Raw genomic sequence first — 23,071 nt, 5'->3', positions numbered from 1 at the left:
GTGATGTCAAAAAGTTGTCAAATGAGAAGATTAACTTTTAATTGTGAATTTTAAGAACCACTATTCCAGCAGTACAGATAATTAAGGAGAGTAGAGATCAGTGACCAAATCAGAAAACAAGTTTACCATAAGTAGATATGTCCTGGTTGGAAAGCTCTTTGTATGTGAAATTGACATCCTGTAATATGATTTCTTTGCAGTCCTTTGTTGGACCAAGGAAGTAGTTATTTTGGAGTTGCTGACACATTGGACTGAACAGAATTTATAGTAGAAAGAGTCCTGGTATAAGAATCAGAAGATCTGTAATTTTGTTCTGACTTTACTAGGTGATCTCTCATGCCTGCTGTTTACCTTCTGTATGTTCCAATTTTCTGTTGTAAAATGAGGATGTTACAGAGGTTCACCAAAAGTTTACTGTGGAAACCAAACACCTAACTCGCAGGGTTGTTGAAAGGAACAAGAGAGTTAAAGGATGTGGAAACACTGTCAAGTGCTATAAGAGTGTTAGACATTATCATTGTAATTATAGTGACCTATTTTCCAAACCCAAATTGGAGCACATGGTATGAGAGAGGATTTTTGTGTCACTTCCAAGGGCGAGAGGCAGTCTGCAAAATGTGTTTTGGGTGCCAGAATATTGAAATTCTGGCACTTTTGATGGTGTATGGGAACAATGATAAAATATTTGAGATAGTGTCTGTTCAGTGAAATTTATGATGTGTGATAACTGTAATTATGATATTTCTTTGTGAAATGTATTTTATTTCATGTGTAAGTAGTTCTTTGATTTCACAGAATCTTAGCGCTGGAAGGGATGTTAAGAGACTGTACTTGAGTTTCCTGCTGTTAAGTCTCCATGAGAAATTCTGGGTGAAGATTTTGGGGGAAACCAACTTTACAATTTCTATCAGTACAGTAGCCTGACCTTTTATTGAACATCCTACCTCAAAAATCTCTCTGCACTTAACTCTTATCACCTCAATTTTCTGGTAGAAAAACTTGAAAACCCTTATGGACCATAAACATTAAACTCACTTCTCAGAATATGTTATGTTTCTTGGATGGTTACTGCAAAAATCCATTTCATTTCCTTTGGTTTAGCACCATAATGAGCCCACGTGATGTCTAGCATCAAATTCTAAGTTTTAATTCTAAATCAAGTTAAAAATTATTTATTCCTTGGGGTTCTTCAGTTTCTTAGTATAGTATAGTATAGTATATAAGACAGAGGTAATACCTTCATGTAGTATAAATACAAGAAACCTTGGTGTTTGTTTTCTCTTTTATCTTGTTCCTTTTTTATGAAAGGTTTGAGATTTGTGGCTCAAGGCTTTATAAACCTTTTGTTTTCTGCTTTTGTAATCATATATCTAAACATTAAGGTGTTTCTTTTTATTTTCAGTGATAAGAAAGGAAATGCTTGGAGTTTATTTTCACTGACATTTATAGTAACTCAAAAATCATGAAGTAGATCTTGCTCATATTGATTGTTCCATGAGGCCTCTGAGTTTTCAGCACAAACCATAAACTGAGTGATGCAGTTAAGGTGCCCAAATAACACAAATTTGGTATCAATAATCCAGTTGCAATTTCAGTTTTTACCCAAATGTTTGAAACTTCTGGATCCCATCCTTGGGATTGGTTCTGAAAGGCTGAATGGATTTGCAGCTGGACTGAAACAAACAAATCTGTATCCTTGACTGGGAGGTTGCTCCATGAATGATGCATCTGTAGCTTCTGTGTCACTTCAGAGGTTAGACACAACCAGCGAGAGGCGCCCAGGATACAAATGGCCTAGAAAATTAGATATGGTGGCCAGCAGTTATCTTTTTGGCTCATTTCTCTTAGAGATTCAGGCAGACAGTATACATTACCAGTAGGATGGCTTGAACTTGGCTTTTAACACTGTTGGGGATTGTGGGGGTTTTGTAGTTGGTTTGTTTTTTAATGCAAGGTATAATCGTTATCCTTGAGGTCTCTGCTGCCAGAGCCCTGATGGAAGACCTCTATTTGTGTGCCTAGGATGGTCGTTCTCCAGTCAGGCACTCAGCTCAGTGAAAGAAATTGAGAGCTAGGGAAGACTGACACCTCATTCAATTAGGAATGTCTTTTGATGGAGTAGTGCAGTGTTTAGCTGAATCCTCCTCAGTGGCATTCCAGAAGTTGCTGAGCTTATTATACATATCGATCATATCATCTTTGCACATTCATGAAAGGAATGTCTATTTAATGTGGACATGACCAGCCATCAGAGAGAATAAATGCCTCACTAAAGCTTGATATGGCTGACTGTTGGCCTTGTGGATGGTAACACTGAATCAATCTGTCTAGATTTTTAAAAAATTGCTTGTGCATTATACCATCACAGATTGACCCATTTGGAGCTCTGAGCTCAAGTGGGTACTAAAGCAAAAGAAAAAAGTCTAGCATTATGTAGGTGGTTTGAAATGCCAGGGGTTGTGTGTGTGTGTGTGTGTGTGTGTGTGTGTGTGTAATAGTGTAATATCCTTTCTTTTTTTATGCAACTCTGCTGAAATCTAAAGTGAAATTCAAAAGAACATGGAACTTGCATGTTGAGGCTGTACACATGGTGGTTAAGCCTGGGTGCTTTGTTTCAGGTATAAACTATACATCCCAGTGTAATTCAGAAATGACAACTTCTAGGGAGAATGAGAAAAGATTCTTTGTGTCACAGAGTAGGTTAAAATATATAGTTTTTCTAACTCCATCTGGGGTGCTCAGGCTGTCTTGACTGATAAAGATGCCTTAAAAAATTTTAGATGCCTTAAAAAAATTAAGGTCCGTCTAGTCAACGCTATGGTTTTTCCAGCGGTCACATATTGATGTGAGAGTTGGACTGTGAAGAAAGCTGAGCGCCGAATAATTGATACTTTTGAACTGTGGTGTTGGAGAAGACTCTTGAGAGTCCCTTGGACTGCAAGGAGATCCAACCAGTCCATCCTAAAGGAGATCAGTCTTGGGTGTTCATTGGAAGGACTGATGTTGAAGCTGAAACTCCAATACTTTGGCCACCTCATGCGAAGAGCTGACTCATTGGAAAAGACCCTGATGCTGGGAGGGATTGGGAGCAGGAGGAGAAGGGGACGACAGAGGATGAGATGGCTGGATGGCCTCACCGACTCGATGGACATGAGTTTGGGTGGACTCTGGGAGTTGGCGATGGACAGGGAGGCCTGGCGTGCTGCAGTTCATGGGGTCGCAAAGAGTCTGACACGGCTGAACTGAACTGAAAAAAATTCATTCAGCAAACATTTATTAAGCTCTTACTCTATGATATAGGATTCTTCCTTCTATTAATTTTCCCAGTTTTATTGAGATATAATTGACAGAAAACATTGCATAAGTTTCAAGTGTACAATGTGTTGGTTTGATACATTTATATATTGTAAAATGACTACAACCACAGTATTAGCTACCACCTCTATCCTGTAACGTAGTTACCTTTTTTACAGTGAAAAGACGTAGAGTCAACTCTCTCAGCAACATTCAAGTGTATGACAGTGTTCTTAGCTACAATCACCGTAGTATACCCTTTAACCAGTCTCCTCATTTCTGCCACCCCTCAGCCCCGGGTAATCCCTTCTCTACTCTGTGTTTCTCAGATAGAGATACTTTAAGGCACACACAAGAATTAAGACCTAGCATTTGTTAAGTTCATTAAAAATAGTCACCTGGTAGTATAAGCTTTAAATTTGTTCAACTATTATTTACCCATTATTTCCACAGCTTGACATCTATACTAACAACAATAATAATACCTTACATTTATAGAGTTGTCCCTCCAAATCCGCAGGGGATTGGTTTCAGGGCATCCCACCTCCACACTGGAATACCAGATTCTTCAGTACTCAAGTCCCTTGTGTGAAATGGTGTAGTATTTTCATATAACCTATGCGCATCCCTACAATATACTTTAACTCATCTCTAGATTATTTATAATACCTAATATAATGTAAATGCTAGGTAAAGAGTTGTAAGTACAATATAAGTGCCATATAAATAGTTGCCTGCATGACAAAGTCAAGTTTTGCCTTTTGGAAATTTCTGAAAATTTTTTTCCTAAATATTTTCCACAGGAGTAACTTGAATCTGTGGATAAGAAACCTGCAGATACGGAAGGCTGATTATAGATTGATTTATAGTTCATAAAGTGTTTTCATGTGTTATCCAAAATCTGAGCTGACTAGTAACCTTAAAGTTATTTGGCGCTTTTATGTTATTTGTCAGAAGACAATCATAGTGACCTTTGATTTCATGGGGAAAGAATCTGTCACTAATGGAATTCGTAAAGGAAATTATGCTTTGCTGTTTAAAGACTACTGTTACAAAAGGTAAAATTAAAAAGGAAAACCCTTGTAGCCTATTCAGCTTCCTGGATGGTAGTGGTTGACAGTCGAGGAATTATTTCTTCGCTGAGATTGTGCTTTATCTGAGATGAGAGTTATGTTAAGAAACAACACCTGAGTTAGAAGGCAGTTCTAATTTAAATTAATCTGAGCCACAAAATGCTCGATTGTGTTCAGTTTCAAAATCTCTTCTTAGCTGTTTTCGTGCTTTTACCTTTCAATATTTTCGTATTAGTTCAAGATACAGACTTTGCAGAAGGATATGCCAAAATATGACTTCCTATTCTTAAGCAAAACTGACAAATGCCTTTTTTCTTATTATCTTTAAATTGCAAATGTCTGAAGGCCTGTCATAATTGGATGCGTCATCCTGAGATTTAAATGCATGACAGTTTTCAAACGTGATTTGAAAAATGAACATGACTCTAAGGAAGGAAGGGCGAGGCTGGCAGAACACAGGGTGGTACTAATAGAATTCAATGTATGCATTATTTTTCAAATAGTTACTGATTATATACGTAAGCAGCCTATGCTTTTCTTTCAGAACTTTGCAGAAAACACTATGAATGAACTCCTTGGCTGGTATGGCTATGATAAGGTTGAATTGAAAGACGGTGAAGATATTGAATTCAGGAGCTATCCTACAGATGGAGAGAGCCGGCAGCACATTTCTGTTCTCAAAGGTAATGACATTTAATGTCCCTTTGTTCATGCAAACAAGGATTAACTATCTCAACCTGCCAGAATTGAGTTGCTCTGGGACTCATTTTGTTGATTATGCCAATAGTTGATTTAAATGTACATCCCCAGGAGTGCTTTCCCATAAGCAGAATATAAGAGCACAACATAAAACAAAAACAGTCACAGCTTAATTTCCTTCCAGCAATGGGAGGGCTAGCTAGACAGTGCTCGGGATCCTAAGCACTGCGGTCCTGCTCACAAAGGTAGAGAAAGGGACAGCGTTTGCTAACTTCTACTTTCCTAAACCCTTTGATCAATTGTTAAGGACTGGTGCTTTCTGTTAAGTGAAATGTTAGGTTTAAAGTTTCAGACTGCAAGAGACAATCATGGTTAATTTGGTAATTTCTCTTCTTGCCCCCCAGTTTTAGGTGAGAATTCTAAAGGAGAGCCCTACTTCTATTTTCTGTTTGACGTGTTCACCTTATCCCCACAGCCTTGGATAGGGTAAGAAGAAAAGTAAGAGAGTAGTAGATGATTGGATCCTATATTATTCTTTAGGAATTATCATCGAAGCCTGGCCAGAGAGTAGAAATTAGAGGCTTGGCAGAGTTGAATTAACACTGATTCTCCCGGTGGGTAGCAATGCCAGATACCCCATGAGGGAAGCCTAGAACCCTTGGTGGGTGTTGCTCTGCGTACTGAATTGATTAACCTAAATATGGATTGAAGATTTGTTCATCAAAGAAAAGAAGAGGAATATGTGAATATCCATAAAGGAATATCCATTTGGGGAACTTGAATAAAATGTGGGCTAAACTAATTGTGTGATATCATTGGCAATTTGATCTGTATTTTCATTGCATTCAAAATCTTTTGGCATACACTACCTGTTCATGCACTTTATTTCCAATCTCTAAGATAGTGCTTTTCCTTCTTATATGCCAAGCAACGAAATGTAAATGAGCTGTCCTGCGGGCATGTGGAATTGAACGTATGTGACAAATTTTATGTTAAGCTTGCTATGAAATTGTACATATCATGTTACAGAGATAATAACAATTTCACTGTAAATGAAAAATGCAAGTCATGAGTTTTAGTCTATAAACTAATAGCTCATTTAATACTTGGTCTAGGTAATAATCTTTGCCTCTGGGGAACTTGGAGAAAATGCCATGATATGCTGCTGAAGGGAAAAAGTTGTTTTCCATGGTTGAGTGTTTTATTTTTTTAATGGTTCATATGTGAGGATAAAATTCACAAAGTTCATATCATTAGAAGTTTTCTTTATGATTTTTGTTAATTTGTAAAAATTATTTTATTTATTTATTTTTGACTGTGCTGTATCTTCGTTGCTGTGTGTGGGCTTTTCTCAAGTTGCGGCCAATAAATGGACTCAATAGTTGTGGTTCCTGGGCTCTAGAGCACAGGCTCAGTAGTTGTGGTGCATGCGTTTAGTTGCCCCAAGGCATGTGGGATCTTCCTGGACCATGGATCGAACCCATGTCTCCTGCATTAGTAGGCGAATTCTTTACCACTGAGTCACAAGGAAGCCCCATTTTTGTTAATTTTAAATGGCTATTAATGGGTTAATGAGTCTACCCTGTGAAATAACAGTTCGTGTTCTTTTTTCCTAATCATCAGCTTCTTTCTCATTGGTTCTTTTGAGTATATTACCACTCACCTTTATAATATATCAGGACCTGGTTACCATGGTAGGGGGCCACTTTTTAAGCTTCTCCTTTGGTAGCCAGAGAGCGATACCTGCCATATATCACTTTGTACATGTAAAAGGTTAATTGCCTCTCAATTTTCTATGGGCTTTTACAGTGTGAAAATTCATCACTACGATACAGTAGAGATATTAGCTATCATGGTGGAGCAAATTATAAAGGAGCCCATAAGAAATTTATGGTAACACAGCTGAGAAAGGTTCAGGATTAAGTTCTGGTAAAGTGTTTAAAGATTGGCAAGAAAAAAAATTTTATTCCATAGCCATTTTACTTGAGAAAATGTGGTTGTAAGGAAAGTAAGTCTCTTCAACATATTGAATGATTTTTTTTTTCTTTTACAGAGAATTCTTTGCCAAAACCCAAATTACCTGAGGACAGTGTTATTTCACCATACAATATAAGCACAGGCTATTCAGGGCTTGCCACAGGAAATGGACTCAGTGACTCACCTGCAGGGTCGAAGGATCATGGCAATGTGCCCATTATTGTACCTTTAATTCCGCCACCTTTCATAAAGCCGCCAGCAGGTAAGTCACTACTGGGGTTTCCAGTGATAATAATTTACAGAAAGTTGTTTAAACTACCCTATGATAATTATTAAATGCTTAAGTTTATTTTGGAAAACACTGTTTTAGGGACATTGCAGCTAAGACATGTGAGTGTATGTATCATTTGAAGAACATTACTTTATTAAGCAAATACCCCCAATCTACTACTGCTTAGGCTGTCGACCTTCAACTGACAATAAATTTTCCTACCCCTGGCTACAAAAAAAGTTATTTTCCTTCTCTGAAATCTATTTAAAATTAAAAAGGATAAATTAATTAAAAAAAAAGATATATACTGATCGGTTAACAAGAAAAAAAGGGAACCTTGGTTGAGCTCTTTGGTGTGATGCAATGAGGACCACGTCTCCCTGGTGCGTTTCCCAAAGGAAGGGGCAATTTATAAAGCGTGTGTGGCAGGCTTGTTCCCCAGTGCGCCTTTCTTCTAAATCCACTTAAGAAACAACCCAGGTTACTCATCTCGTACAGAGTTGTTTCTAATTCCTGGAAAGCTTTCTTTAAGAGCTTTTTGAAAAATGGAGATTCAAATTCTACTTGGATGAAAATGTAATCAGTTCTTGTATATTTCCAGAAAATTAGATGGCAGTGTATTAAGCTAGATGGCAGTAGGCTGAGCATGATGTTCTATTGCAGGTTAGGTTACAGTTATGTTCCACATGGAGAAAGAAGTTCAGTAATATTGTATCTGGCTTGTTGTAAAATGTTAGAATTTTGCTAGAATGCTTAATTGCTGTGCTGGTTATTTTTCTGTATGTTGAATTAAGCAATGATAAATAATGAATTTTGATAGCAATACTTATCATAACTCACTAAAGATAACACTTGTATTATTATTTTTTTTTTTGAGGTGAGAGAAGATAGGTGTTTGGTTATGTTTCCATAAATGGTGAATATGTTTGTAAGATATAAATTACTGGGCTTACATTATAGATATATTTATACCATCTTCTAAGTGTTACTAACATTTTCCTTCATGGTATGGGCATATTCTCTTACTTGACCTATTACATTTTAGCAGCAAAAGTGTCCTTTCATACTGAGGTCCTCACATATGTCATGAAAATCCATTTACATATCAAAATCACTTGTGATCGTGTTTGTCTACTAAATACTAACAAAATTTTTGTTTCATGTAATGTTTGTCTTCGTAATGCCACTGTTATTCTTTGGTTGATTGTTTTATGGTGCAGAGGGACCCAGATTTATCTCCTAAAGGGTCAAAGATATATTTTACATAGGACAACTGGAGAGAAAATTGACTAATTTTGTAAATGTAGGATTCTTTGTTTCGACGTATGTCCAATGGCTTCAGTGCGTGGTGATGTTGAGCAGGATACCAGTAAAACAGCCTAAGTGAAAAGAACACGGGCTTCAGGCTCAGATAGGTTGGGTTCAGATCTAGACTTTGTCATTTACTGGGTCTGTGAGTGTAGAGCAGCTATGTAATTTCCACATATATAAAATGTGGGTTGCAGTTTCACCACCTGAGATAGTTGTGGCCCTGAGATGAGAAAATATATGTAAAGCACCAGCATAGTGCTTGCCACATGGAACCCATTTGGTACATGCCATGCCTCTTTTTCTTTTTTTTTTTTTTCAGACCTTATTCTGCCCTAGAGTTATCATGCACATAATTTGTGCATAAAAAGGTGTGCATCCAAATGCAAATTCCCCTCCAAGGTTTATTTGAGCAAAGCAAACAGCTCTAGAAATTAGCATAGCTGAGGCTAACATGAGTTTGGCATGCCAAAAAACCTGCCCTGGAGTTTCCTGCTGAGCCAGCCACGTGGAATTCAAGCACACAGCTCCTATTTAACTCTAATTCCACATCAGATCAGGAAATAAATATGCAAAGGATAGAGGCCAAAAATTGAGCCTTGGAAGTCTTAGATGTAAAAACTCTGAGGAATTAAAAGCCAGAGTAACTGAACACCAGTGGTTTTGTGCTGTCTTCCATGGAATTCTAGGACACTCATCTGTTGAAAACAGAATATAGGGGAGGACATGTTTAATTTTCTGTATCTGCTCTAAACCTTGACCCAGTCCTACTCCAGGGTTCCATATGACAAGACAAAGGTACACAAAGTTCTCTGCTTTCAAGGAGCTTACTCTCTTATTCCCTAAGCAGAAACTTACAGGAGAGATGAATTTTGACTTATGTTATCCAGTGCAGGGGTCGGAAAGCTTTGTCAATGGCCAGATAGTATTTAAGGCTTTGGAGCTATCCTGTCCTGTCACAGCTACTGAACTCTGCTGCGGCAGCAGAAAATCAGCCATAGATAAACAGGCCATAAACAAATGGGCCTGGTTGTGTTCTAATAAAACTTTATTTACAAAAAGAGCAGCAAACAGGGTTTGGCTCAGGGAAAACAGCTTGCTGACCCTTGCATTAGGGTAAGATTGGCAAAAGTCTCGTGATAACAGGAAGGTGAATAGAGTTTCTAAGAGTCAGGCTATGAGCTTTGTTAAAGTGCTGTCTGTTACATCATAAGGAAGGGACAGTGACAGGTTAGGAAAACAGCAGGGTTTTCAGGGAATGTGGTGAGCTCTGTCACATAATAGTCGTCCACCAGGGTCTGTTGAATAAATGAATGAATGACATATCCAAATTCCTACTGCACATACATAAATAGTACAGGCTACTCTGTTGTTCACTGAGAAAGTGCGAGGATCTTGTTTGAGTTAGTCCCAACCTTTTTGACCACGACCATAGCCTTTGTGACAGTGGTTTGAGTCCTTATCCATAGATAAGTGTAAAGTTCACCAGTTATCCGAAAACTCCTATCTAGTTAATCATTTCAGTTCTTCTTTTGCTAAAACTTTTACCAGAGTTATTATTCAAGATAAGTTGAGGGATACTCACTGTCAATTTTCTCACCATATATGGGTTAATGTGGCATTTCTGAGGGAAACTAATCATACAATGGCTGAAAGAAAGTGGCCCCTTGATAATCAGGCCCTGAATAATTTAGAGTTGACTGTATCAAGCAAGTGTCTACCTCTCAGGATAGGGAAGATGAGCACTGTATGTATACTCTGGATTCCTGGAATGAAAATAACTATTAGCATTCAAATTATTCCTGTTATACTGTAAACTAGCTGTGTGAAAATGCTCACGATACCTTATGTTCGTATTAAATCCTGTAGTTATGAAACTCATTCAAATTTATTATTTTATTTACTTTGATCTTAATAATAACCCCAAGAAATAGCATTTGAGATATCATTAAGTAAAGAACTGAAGCTCAGATAGTTAAGTGGCTTTCTCAAGGTCACGTGGCTTCCAAGTACTTGAGTCTAGTACTAAAGTCTTCTGATTCCTAATCCAATATTCTTTTTAATATAAAGTTGCCATTTCAGCATATTTATATAGAATTTCCCTAGACTGTATCAGAATAGGAATACTTGTTAATATGCCACTTCAGATTCCTTTAATGACAGGGGATACAACTTTTTTCTGCCGAAGGTTGTTTTTTTCAAGCCTGCATCTATTGGGAGACTTGATAAGTTCTCTAGCTCTAAGCATCTGTGGTTCTGTGAGCCTGGGTGACCTAGTAATAGTAGTAAAACCCCAGCTTGGTTTTAAAGTCTTGCCATCATGAGGCAAGTTGCTTCTGCTCCGAAGTACCAGAAGGCTACATCTGGTCAGGCACTAGTTCCAGAGAGTGTTTCATGTGCTCAGGCAGGCTCACCACTGGATCTCATCCACGTTTGGCAGCCAGTGGGCCCAGTGGAATTCTCGTGATCGGGAACACAGTGATACCACACTCGCTTGGATTTCCACTCTGCTTTTGCACAGCTGCAGACAGAAGTGGGGGGGGGTAGCTTATTTCTGGGCCTCGGGGACTGCTTTTCTGTTCCTGCACCCCTTTTCTTCTGAGAAGGGGAACTCCTCATGTCTTGGTGATTACCACAAGCTTTGACCTCTCTGGCTGCATATTTCCATCCAATTTCAACCGATTTCTGAGGCTAAGCTGCCCTTCCCCCCTCAGAGACAGAATCTGGCCCTTGGTGTAGGGTTTGTGACATCACGGTCGTTGCTGTGGTAATAGACTTGTTATAAACACAGAATAATAGCTCTGCTTTTACTTTTTTTCCCCCCTCCAAACAAATGAAGGGAATCACCATGATCCTTAAATAAAAATCACAAACTTTTCTGCAGTGGACAGAGTAAGGTTTTGCCATACAGAGTAGCCATTTAAAAAAAGAGCTGTAAGAATATAGTTATAAGAATAATACTAGAAAATAATAGAAAGTATTGGCCAACTCTTTTTATGCAAACATTCCTTTATCCTTTAAGTTAGAATGAATATGAAAACCTCCTTCTTTGCTAATTTAAAAAACCAGAGTGTAAGCATAGTCTGAAGTGACAGAATATATATCAGCAAGAGTTTTGAAAGATAACTCAGGTTAATTACATTGTAACCTTGCTGTAAATCTTCTCATATTAGAGATTTTTAATATGGGTTCAACCCTTTGGGACTTCATTCAGAGAGGGTTGTACCACTAAAGGACTTTCGGCATGGATTATAAGAGCTGTACAATAGTGAGTCTCCATCAAAATACTTATGTCTGCTCTGCTCCCCTGCAAGTTTGACTATTGAAGCAAAGCCATTCAAAATGAATTTTAAATTCAGTAATTTTTTTTACAAAGACTTTATATTGGCCTTTACTGCTTTACATATGTAATAGCACTCAGTTCCATTGACCAGGTGGCTCAGATGGTAAAAAATATGCCTGCAGTGCAGGAGACCTGGGTTTGATCCCTGGGTTAGAAGATCCCCTGGAGAGGGGAGTGGCTACTCCCTCCAATATTCTTGCCTGGAGAATACCATGGACAGAGGATCCAGGCATACTATACAGTACATGGGGTCACAAAAAGTTGGACACAGCTGAACAATTAACACTTTCACTTCCATTTCCATTGACTAGACATCAGCTCTCTGCAGTGGTTGCGCAAGGTTAGGTCTCCCCACCTTGCCTACTCCTGGTTAAAGTAACCAACTGGAACTTGAACCAAGATTTTTTATCTCTTACTCTTAGACTTGTCCCAAGAACAACATTTTGTTTCCAAGACTTAAAAGTGTCAGTAAAACAATTAGTATGCTTTGTTTTGCTGAAGAGGTAGCAGAGACTTTGCTAGTGAAAGTTTCACTGAGCCTGGCTGCAGAAAACACTGTATATCTAGGAAACAGCATTTTAGATCTGAGTCTTTTGACAGGTTTTTCTGGAGGCTTATAATTTGCCAGTTACAAGTCCAGAATCCCTCTAGATCTCTGAATACCTTAAAAATAAAATGAATTTGAAAAAAGGAGGGAATACACCTCTCTGGATGCATTTATATGGTAGTGTTGAATAACATGTCTTTTACCTTCAATAATAAGTGACCATATTCTTGTTCCAGTATGTTCCCATGTGTGAGGTGAGACATAGAGTCCATCCATATGACACTTGCAGGTTTATGTGGGGGACTTGAGATTAAGCTCCTAAAACCAGTTTGATTTCCTTTGTGCAGAAGCGTCTTGCCTTTCTTGGAAAACAATGACCATTTCCTGTCTTCCAGGATGGTTTGCTCTCAGTGAGCTTTCCACATTTGTGTTCAGTCATAGTCATGGAAATGTATTTTTTCAGGCAAATCTTGAAATTCTTTAGGGGTTATAAGAACTGGGCTCTAAGGAACCATTAGCTTACCGGAGAATATGGAAACATTCACGTGATCTGCTAAGCTCTATGTATATAGCTGAGTAAGCCACAGTTAATAAGCATGTTACTTTTTGGCTCTTGTAATTCTTACATGGAGCTGTACTTGCTCCATGTAAGTGGGAATCAGAATGTGGTTTGCGTTATGATCATTATTTATTTTATCTGTTACTCAATATTCTTGGGGCTTGCATATGAATGCTGTATTCCAAATAGCCATTGAGGAAACAGGATTTAATAAAAATTGCCTTGCCATTTATTTATTTGTCCAAATTTTAAAATATGATTATTAAATAAAATTACCTACGGTTAATGGGATTTGGATGAGTTACTATTTATGTAGCAGATACATTTCTCATCAAAAAGAAGAGGTTCATTGAACCCTCAGATTTGGAGAGTTTTCCAAACCACTTAGGACAAGGACAGGAGGAATTATGGCAAATGGCAAGAGTACTAGTAGTTAATAAAAGTATTGATATAATCTCATCAAGCTAATATTTTCTGAGCACTTATTATGGGCCAGGCAATGTGCTAATAGATTATCTCATCTAATTTTCAGAACAACTCTGTGTGGATGCTATTATTAACTTTGTTTTACAGATGAGGAAACTGAGACCCAGAAAAGTTAAGCAACTTGTCTGAGGTCACACAGGTAATAAGTGGCCAAGCTGTTAGCTGAACTTGGGTGCAGTATCTCCTTAACTCATATTCATACCACTGGTCTATCGAAAACACAGTATCAGTCTTTTAGTCAATAATGTATTTACTGAATGTTCTTTATATTGTATGAGATAAAATAAATATATACAATATAAATACAAATTATATGTAATATGTATATTATGAAACATTTTATATATACACACACATACATATATATATGGTGGAGCTTCCCAGGTGGCACTAGTGATAAAGAACTTGCCTGCCAGTGCAGGAGACATAAGAGATACAGGTTTGATCCCTCGGTTGTAAAGATGCCCTGGAGGAGGGCATGGCAACCCACTCAAGTATTCTTACCTGAAGAGTCCCCATGGACAGAAGAGTCTTGCGGGCTACAGTCCATAGGGTCACAAGGAGTCAGACACAACTGAAGTGACTTAGCACACACACATGCACACGTACATGGTACAAATACATTTATCATCCCTGATCACCAAGCACTTAAAGTATACTTGATATATAATCAAAACATTATTCTACTTTGGTTTGGGGAAGTATAGTTTAATTTTAGCAGCATTGGGAGGGTACATGGTGACAGTAGAAGGGCAGTTAAAGTGGAGTAGTAGGAAGTCTACAGGCGGATTCTCGGGAGCTGTTGTGTTTGTACAAGGAGAAGTGGCATCTGAAACCTAATGTAGGCTAGAAGATAGTCACTGAAAATTCAAAGTGATGAAAAAGACACAAAATGAAGCTTTAAAATGTTAACTACTATGACATGGGTCCTGTTTTATCTTTTAAATGTAATCAAGGGGTCTTGAAAAGTTATTTCAAATTTCAACATGTTCAGTCATTCTTTTGTTTTGTTGTTTTGCGAATTGATCGTTGACTGTGCTGGGTCTTCCTTGCTACACGCAGGCTTTCTCTAGTTGAGGTGAGTGGCGGCTACTCTTCATTGCAGTGCACAGAGGCTCCTCACTGAGGTGGCTTCTCTTGTGGAGCAACAGGCTTTGGGCATACAGGCTTTAGTAGTCACGGCTCTCCGGCTCTAGAGTGCTGTTCAGTCATTCTTAATGCCAAATAGGATGTGTAGTTTGAATGCTAGCATGATGTGGTGGAGAAACTGCCAGAGCAAGAACCAGGAGAGACCTGGATTGTTAATGCCAGCTCTGCCATTGATGGGTTGTATAACCTTGGATAAGCCACTTAGCGTCTCTGAGCCTCAGTTTCCTTATCTGAAAAATGATGTAGTTAATTTAAGTAATCTGTAATTTCCCTATATTTTTAAAATCTTGGCTTTGTGACTTATATAGTGAATTGCCTAGATGATTTTATGATTTGAAAGGGTCTATTTTAACATGCCACAATATATATTTGTTAATTAATTGAAGATATTTAAAGCCAGTTATGTATGTGTATAGTTACAGCAGCTGAAAGTCTGATGGAAGATTTATGCTATTTAGGGCAACTTTCAATGATTGTTAATTTTTACTTTGAAAGAGTCATAAATAAATGCAGAAAATAAACTTATGGTTACCAAGGGGGAAAGGTAGGAAGGAGGGATAAACTGGAAGACTGGGATTGATATATACACACTACTATATATAAAATAGATAACTAATAAGAACCTATGTATGGCACAGGGAACTCTGCTTAACGCTCTTTAATGACCTGTTTGGGAAAATAATCTAAAAAAGAGTGGATATATGTATAACTGATTGAACGTGCTGTACAGAAGAAAATAACACAACATTGTATATCAACTATACTCCAATAAAAATTAATAAAAATAAAATAAAATTGAGAAAAAGTGCCAGAAAGTGTTAAATATGAGTAAATAAGAAGATTAATATCACTCATATGTTATTAAATCTAATCATTTTGATGTTATACATAAGTTGTGATCACTAGAAATATTTTCCAAAATTTCTGACAAAGAGAAGTCACAATATGTCAAATATAATTTACCAAAACAGGCACAAGAATTAAAAGAAAACCTGAGTAATTCTATATTTCCTGAGTAGTAAGGAAATTAAATAATTAAATCATTTTACAAAGGACATTCTAGACCCAGATAGATTCAATGTTAAATTCTACCATTTAAGGAAAAAATAAAAACAAACTTAGAGAAACTCTCTTAGAGAAATAGAAATCATTTTGTGATGCCAGCATGACCTTGATCTTATCACATGACAAAGGCATTAGAAATAAAAATGATAATTTAATGTAATTAGTTTACATTAACATGGGAAAATTGTTTATCATGAACAATGATTCAAAAATCCTGAAGAAAATCATAGCAAATCAAAGTCAGTGATATAAACAGTAGGATAATGTGTCATGACTAAATAATTTTTTCTAGGAATGCAAGATTGATTTAAATTGTAAAAATAGTTAATATAATTAACTAATTGACAGAACAAAAAATAAAGCTCATAGAATATTCTCAAAAAATGCAGAAATTTAAAAGTTGATAAAAATTTAACACAATAATAAAAACTCTTATAAAAGTAGGAATAGAATGGAACTTCCATAATGTGACAAGCAATATCCACAAAAACCTACTGCTAACATCGTACATAATGGTGAAATATTGAAAGCTTTTATCTTGAAGTCCAAAATCAGATAAAGATAACCAGTATCACCATTTCTATTCAATTTTGTACTAGAATTCATCAAAAATGTAAGAAAACAAGAAAAAGAAGCAAAAAATATAAGATTTTAAAGGTAGAAATGCTATTTTCTTTAGAACCTCTGTCCCTCAACAGTGAACAGGTAAACTATTATAATGAATCAGTTCCGTTCAGTTCAGTCACTCAGTCGTGTCCGACTCTTTGTGACCCCATGAACTGCAGCATGCCAGGCCTCCCTGTCCATTACCAACTTCCTGAGTTCACTCAAACTCATGTTCATTGAGTCGGTGATGCCATCCAGCCATCTCATCCTCTGTTGTCCCCTTTTCCTCCTGCCCCTAATCCCTCCCAGCATCAGAGTCTTTTCCAATGAGTCAACTCTTCGTATGAAGTGGCCAAAGTACTGGAATTTCAGCTTTAGCATCATTCCTTCCAAAGAAATCCCAGAGCTGATCTCCTTCAGAATGGACTGGTTGGATCTCCTTGCAGTCCAAGGGACTCTCAAGAGTCTTCTCCAACACCACAGTTCAAAAGCATCAATTCTTCGGTGCTCAGCCTTCTTCACAGTCCAACTCTCACATCCATACATGACTACTGGAAAAACCATAGCCATGACTAGATGGACCTTAGTTGGCAAAGTAATATCTCTGCTTTTGAATATGGTATCTAGGTTGGTCATAACTTTTATTTCAAGGAGTAAGCGTCTTTTAATTTCATGGCTGCAGTCACCATCTGCAGTGATTTTGGAGCCCCCCAAAATAAAGTCTGACACTGTTTCCACTGTTTCCCCATCTATTTGCCATGAAGTGATGGGACCAGATGCCATGATCTTCGTTTTCTGAATGTTGAGCTTTAAGCCAACTTTTTCACTCTCCTCTTTCACTTTCATCAAGAGGCTTTTTAGTTCCTCTTCACTTTCTGCCATAAGGGTGGTGTCATCTGCATATCTGAGGTTATTGATATTTCTCCCTGCAATCTTGATTCCAGCTTATGTTTCTTCCAGCCCAGCGTTTCTCATGATGTACTCTGCATATAAATTAAATAAGCAGGGAGACAATATACAGTCTTGACATACACCTTTTCCTATTTGGAACCAGTCTGTTGTTCCATGTCCAGTTCTAACTGTTGCTTCCTGACCTGCATATAGGTTTCTCAAGAGGCAGGTCAGGTGGTCTGGTATTCCCATCTCTTGATTAGTGCTAAACAAATCAGTACCCCTAAATCCATTATATCTATATATTTCAGCCACACACACACAAAAAAAAAACCTTAACAATACCATTTAAAATAGCATCAAACCATCAAATACCAAGGGGGAAGAAAACCTCATGAAATGTGTGCAGGATTGCTACACAAAGAACTATAAACATATAAACTATAAACACAGAGAAAACCTAAATCAGTGAAGGGACACTCCATGTTTAAGAAGTGGAGACTAAATATTCTAAAAAGGCAGATTTTTCCTAAATTGATTGATATATTTAATTCAGTTCTGATAAAAATTTCATCATAAAATGTTGTGGAAATTAAAAAGCTATTTCTAAAATATGCATGGAGATGCAAAGGGGTATGAGTAACCAAAACTATCTTGAAGAATAAAAGCAAAATTAGAAGACTTATACTGTCAGATCTCAATATTTATTATGACTAGAATAATAATTAATTAATATTATTAGTGTTAATTGTTGCTGTTGTTGTTATTCTTCTTTCAACCATATTTAAAATTATCCTTTAGAATTTATTGATCCATATTTGAGATATAAAAGAGGTAAGAGCACTTTTTGTTTCATGTCAGTTCTCTTTTGGTTTAATGTTTTATAGAACCTCTCCTTGCAATTATGAAATATATAAATTTTGTAAAAGTGCATAAAACATATATGCATTCTTTTACAAATAGTGATCCTTATGTACTCAAACCTTCTGTCCTCCATAGGGTAACTACTTTTGTGGTAATTATTCCTTTCCTTTCTTCTATAGTTGAAACAACTTAGTATGTCTCCCTAAGTAATATAGCTTATTTTTGCTTATTTTTGGACTTTATGAAATTATGGTAGCCAGCTTCCAAAATGACCCCCAAATCATAGTCTCCTGGTGGTGTCTTCCTACATTGAATCAGGGATAGTCTGTGTGACCAACTTCTAAGGCTATCATAAAAGGTTATTGTAGTTTCTGCATAATTCTCTCACATTATTCATTCTGTGGGGAGCATGAAGAGACTTAAGCAGTCCTGTGAGGAGGACCCACATAGGCAGGAACTGAGGCCTCCTACCAGTAGCCAGCACTGACTTGCCAGCCCTGGGTCTGAACCACCTTAGAACCACAGGATCCCCCTGTCTAAGTCAAGTCTTCAGGTGACTGTAGCCCCCAAAGACATTTGATTGTAATCTCATGAGCAATCCTGAGTCAGAATTGCTCCAAATCACTCTCAAATACCTAATCCACAGAAACCATGAACAATAATAAATGATTTCTGTTGAATTTTTTAAAAAGACAAGAGATAATGATATAAAGATATACATATAAGCCATTGCAATAGAATCCAGAAAATAACCTAGATTGATTATTTATGACAAAAGTATTAGTCAGCTTGGGTTTCTATAATAAAATATCATAGGCTGCATTGCTTAAATAAGCAACATTAATTTTCTCACAATTGTGAAGAATGGAAGTCCAGAGCAAAGTCATCAGGGTTAACATCTGGTAAGAACTCTCTCTGTGAGTTGCAGGAGGTTGCCTTTTCCCTGTATCCTCACATGGCAGAAAGAGATGGCACGCTCTCTTGTGTCTCTTTTTATAAGGGCAATAGTCCCATCAGACCAAGGTTCTACCCTCATGACCTCATCTAACCCTACTTAATTCTCAAAACACAGCATCACCTTGGGACTTAGAGCTTCAACATGAATTTTGGAGGGACACATTCAGTCTGTAAGAACAAAAATGACTGTAAAACAGTGAGGAAAGAATATTCTTCTCAATAAAAGTTCTAATGCTAAAAAATGTATGTTGATTCTTCACACCATTCACAAAAATCAGTTCTAGCCGTAGATCTAAATGTGACAGGTAGACCATTAGAGCTTGTAGAAGAAAACCTCAGAGAATATATTTATGATCTTTAGTAGACCAGTACTTCTTAAACTATATACTATAGGCATTAACCATAAAGAAAAAAGTTGATTAGATAGACACTGTTAAAGTTAAGAATTTCTGTTGATTAAAAGATATCTTTCAAAAAATGAAGTGGCAAATCAAAGTGGGAAATCATGTTTGTAATATATGTTCCACAAAGGACTCATTCACAATACATAAAGAACCCCTGGAAATAAAGAAGAAGACATCCCAATAGCAAAATGAGCAAAAAATATAAACAGGCACTTCATTAAAGAAAATATCCCAGTGGCCTATAAACATATTAAAAGTTGTTCAGTCTCATTCAGTTCAGTTCAGTCACTCAGTCATGTCCAACTCTTTGCGACCCCATGAATTGCAGCATGCCAGGCCTCCCTGTCCATCACCAACTCCTGGAGTTCACCCAGATTCATGTCCATCAAGTCAGTGATGCCATCCAGCCATCTCATCCTCTGTCATCTCCTTCTCCTCCTGCCCCCAATCCCTCCCAGCATCAGAGTCTTTTCCAATGAGTCAGCTCTTCACATGAGGTGGCCAAAGTATTATTAGTCATTAGGAAAATAAAATTTAAAATCCCAGTGAGATACAAGTATACAAACACTAGAATAGCAAAAATGAAAAAAAAATTGACATACCCGGTGTTGGAGAACACAGAGCAACTGGAATGCTTGTACATTGCTGGTGGGAGTATAAACCAGTGTAACCACTCTTGAAAGCTGATTGCCAGCATCTGTTAATGCTGAACGTGTGTGTTTGTGCTCAGTTGCTCAGTTGTGTCTGAGTCTTTGTGAACCCGTGGACTGTATAGCCCACCAGACTCCCCCGTCCATGGGATTTTCCAGGCAAGAATACTGGAGTGGGTTGCCATTTTCCTCCTTCAGGGGTTCTTCCTAACCCAGGGATCCAACCTACATCTCCTATGGCTTCTGAATTGGCAGGCAGATTCTTTATCACTGAGCCACCTGGGAAATCCAATGCTGAACATACACATATCCCATTATCCAATAATTCCATCCTAGATATATACTCAACATAAATGTGTGTGTGTGTGTGTATATATATATATTGTCCAGTCGCTAAGTTATGTCCAACTCTGCAACTCCTTGGACTATAACACACCAGGCTCCTCTGCCCTCTACTATCTCATGGAGTTTGCTAAAATTCATGTCTGTTAAGTCAGTGATGCTATCTAACCGTCTCATCCTCTGTCGCCCTCTTCTCCTCTTGCCTTCAATGTTTCCCAGCATCAGGGTTTTTCCAATGAGTCGGCTCTTCAAATCAGGTGGCCAAAGTATTGGACCTTTAGCTTCAGCATCAGTCTTTCCAATAAATATTCAGGGTTTATTTCCTTTAGGATTGACTGGTTTGATTTCCTTGCAGTCCATGGGACTCTCTAGAGTCTTCTCCAGTACCACAGTGTATATATATATTGAGCCAAAAGCATTTGAAAGAACCTTTATAGTAGCATTTATTCATAATATCTAAAAATTAAATGCTCAGCAACAGTAGTTAACATTGTCTCCTAGGGATTCCTTGGATGGGCCTGTGTGGATGAGTGTGGGCCTTGAAGTTAAGTGTGAAATTGTGTGTATATGACATGTACAAAATTCAGACTGAAAAACTCTTGTCTCAAAAAATCTTGAGTCCTTGACTTAGAAACCTAGATAAAAAAAAAAAATTAGCTCCTTCCTCTCTTGATTTCATCAACTAAGCCCTAGAATGTAGCTTTAACATTTTTATCCTTTGTCTAGTCTGTTCATAGCTTTCTCAAATTGAGTATTTAAAATCCCATCATTCCTTATTATTAAGGAATTATCATCTATTTACATGAATTATATCATGGTGAAGCCTAAAAATTAAGTTACAGGCATGAGACATTAATATCTCTCAAAGTGATCTACTTGAGAGCTGCTTTTGATGTGGTAGATAGCATATTGAAAAGCAGAGACATTACTTTGCCAACAAAGGTCCATGTAGTCAAGGCTATGGTTTTCCAGTGGTCATGTATGGATGTGCGAGTTGGACTGTGAAGAAAGCTGAGCGCCAAAGAATTGATGTGTTTGAACGGTGGTGTTGGAGAAGACTCTTGAGAGTCCCTTGGACTGCAAGGAGATCCAACCAGTCCGTTCTGAAGGAGATCAGCCCTGGGAATGATGCTAAAGCTGAAACTCCAGTACTTTGGCCACCTCATGCGAAGAATTGACTCATTGGAAAATACTCTGATGCTGGGAGGGATTGGGGGCAGGAGGAGAAGGGGACGACAGAGGATGAGATGGCTGGATGGCATCACTAACTCGATGGACATGAGTCTGAGTGAATCTGGGAGTTGGTGATGGACAGGGAGGCCTGGCGTGCTGCGTGCGATTCATGGGGTCGCAAAGAGTCGAACATGACTGAGCAACTGAACTGAACTGAACTGAACTGAAAGTAGAGAGAAATGAAGGGTCACTGAATGAGTGACAAAAAAGTAGGATACACATTAATCTAGAGCAGTATGGTTCTTATCAGGGGGTAAATTTGCATGCCCCGCCCCCCAAGAGGACATCAGGCAGTATATGGAGATCTTTTTTGTTGTCACAGCTGGTAGAGGGGATGGTACTGGTGTGAGTGAGTAGAGGCCAGGGATGCAGCTAAATATCCGACAACGCACATGACAATCCCACACAAGAATTAGAAACCAGGCCCTGCAGTGATGGCGACTCTGTGTGTGGGACACCTCTTGTGTACCACTCCAGCTCCTGTTGGTCCCACAGTGACTCTTGTGGTACTTTGACGGCTTAGACATGTGCATTCTGAAAGGGCCTTGCCTCATGCTTCTGGCATATGTTTCTAGTTTCTTGCCTTTGGACTTCCCCGACATGGCAGCATGGGCTTCATGTAAATCATTTTGGCAGCACATCCACAAGTGCAAACCAGAAATATAGAGGGATTGACACACTAGGTCAATGGGACATGAGATGTGATGGATAAAGTCTTTCTCCTTTTGCCCCCCTGGTTCCTTGGTGGCTCAGATGGTAAAGAATCTGCCTGCAATGCAGGATATCTGGGTTCAGTCCCTGAGTTGGGAAGACCCCCTGGAGGAGAGCATGGCAACCTACTCCAGTATTCTTGCCTGGAGAATTCTATGGACAGAGGAGCCAGGTGGGCTACAGTCCATGGGATCACAGAGTCTGACATGACTTAGCAGCTAACATTTTCACTTTTTCACTTCAAAGAGTTCTGAAATTTATTTCACACTCCAAAGCATGTTCTCTAGGACTGAATACCAGTTTCCTTTAATAGTGGCTAGCTTAGTATTACACTGTTACTTTGGCTCTTTGTCCTCCCCAGGTTCACTTCCCTTGTCCCCTAGTCTTCCTGGAATCACATGCCCAGTAAACCACATGCATGCAAATCTTTGTCTCAGGTTCTGTTTTCCGGGAAGACTCAGGACAAAATACTACGTGTGTGGAAGTTCACACTGAAAGATCAGAAATTAATGGAAAATAATATAAAAAGTCAGAATTTTATTCATGTTTATCTCTTTAAAGTGAAACATGAAAATGTAATAAAGAATTTAAAAAAGGGTACCAGATTTGTGGTGGCACAAATATTGGAGAGCTTAGAAAGGT

At 38.0% G+C, this 23,071-nt stretch overlaps 1 protein-coding gene across 1 annotated transcript in view; it reads left to right on the top strand.

The window, feature by feature from the left end:
• Nucleotides 1-23,071, top strand: part of SOBP (sine oculis binding protein homolog) — a 147,468-nt gene that overhangs the window by 8,689 nt on the left and 115,708 nt on the right. The window contains exons 2-3 of the mRNA XM_068985550.1: nt 4,912-5,050; nt 7,120-7,305. Of these exons, the coding sequence (XP_068841651.1) occupies nt 4,912-5,050; nt 7,120-7,305 (325 nt within the window). The remainder of the gene's footprint in view (nt 1-4,911; nt 5,051-7,119; nt 7,306-23,071) is intronic.

Source organism: Capricornis sumatraensis, chromosome 13 (genome assembly GCF_032405125.1).
Source record: "Capricornis sumatraensis isolate serow.1 chromosome 13, serow.2, whole genome shotgun sequence".
In the NCBI taxonomy this organism is placed as follows: Eukaryota; Metazoa; Chordata; class Mammalia; order Artiodactyla; family Bovidae; genus Capricornis; species Capricornis sumatraensis.
The sequence above is the reverse complement of the archived record's forward strand: the minus strand, read 5'-3'. Positions and strand labels throughout refer to the sequence as shown.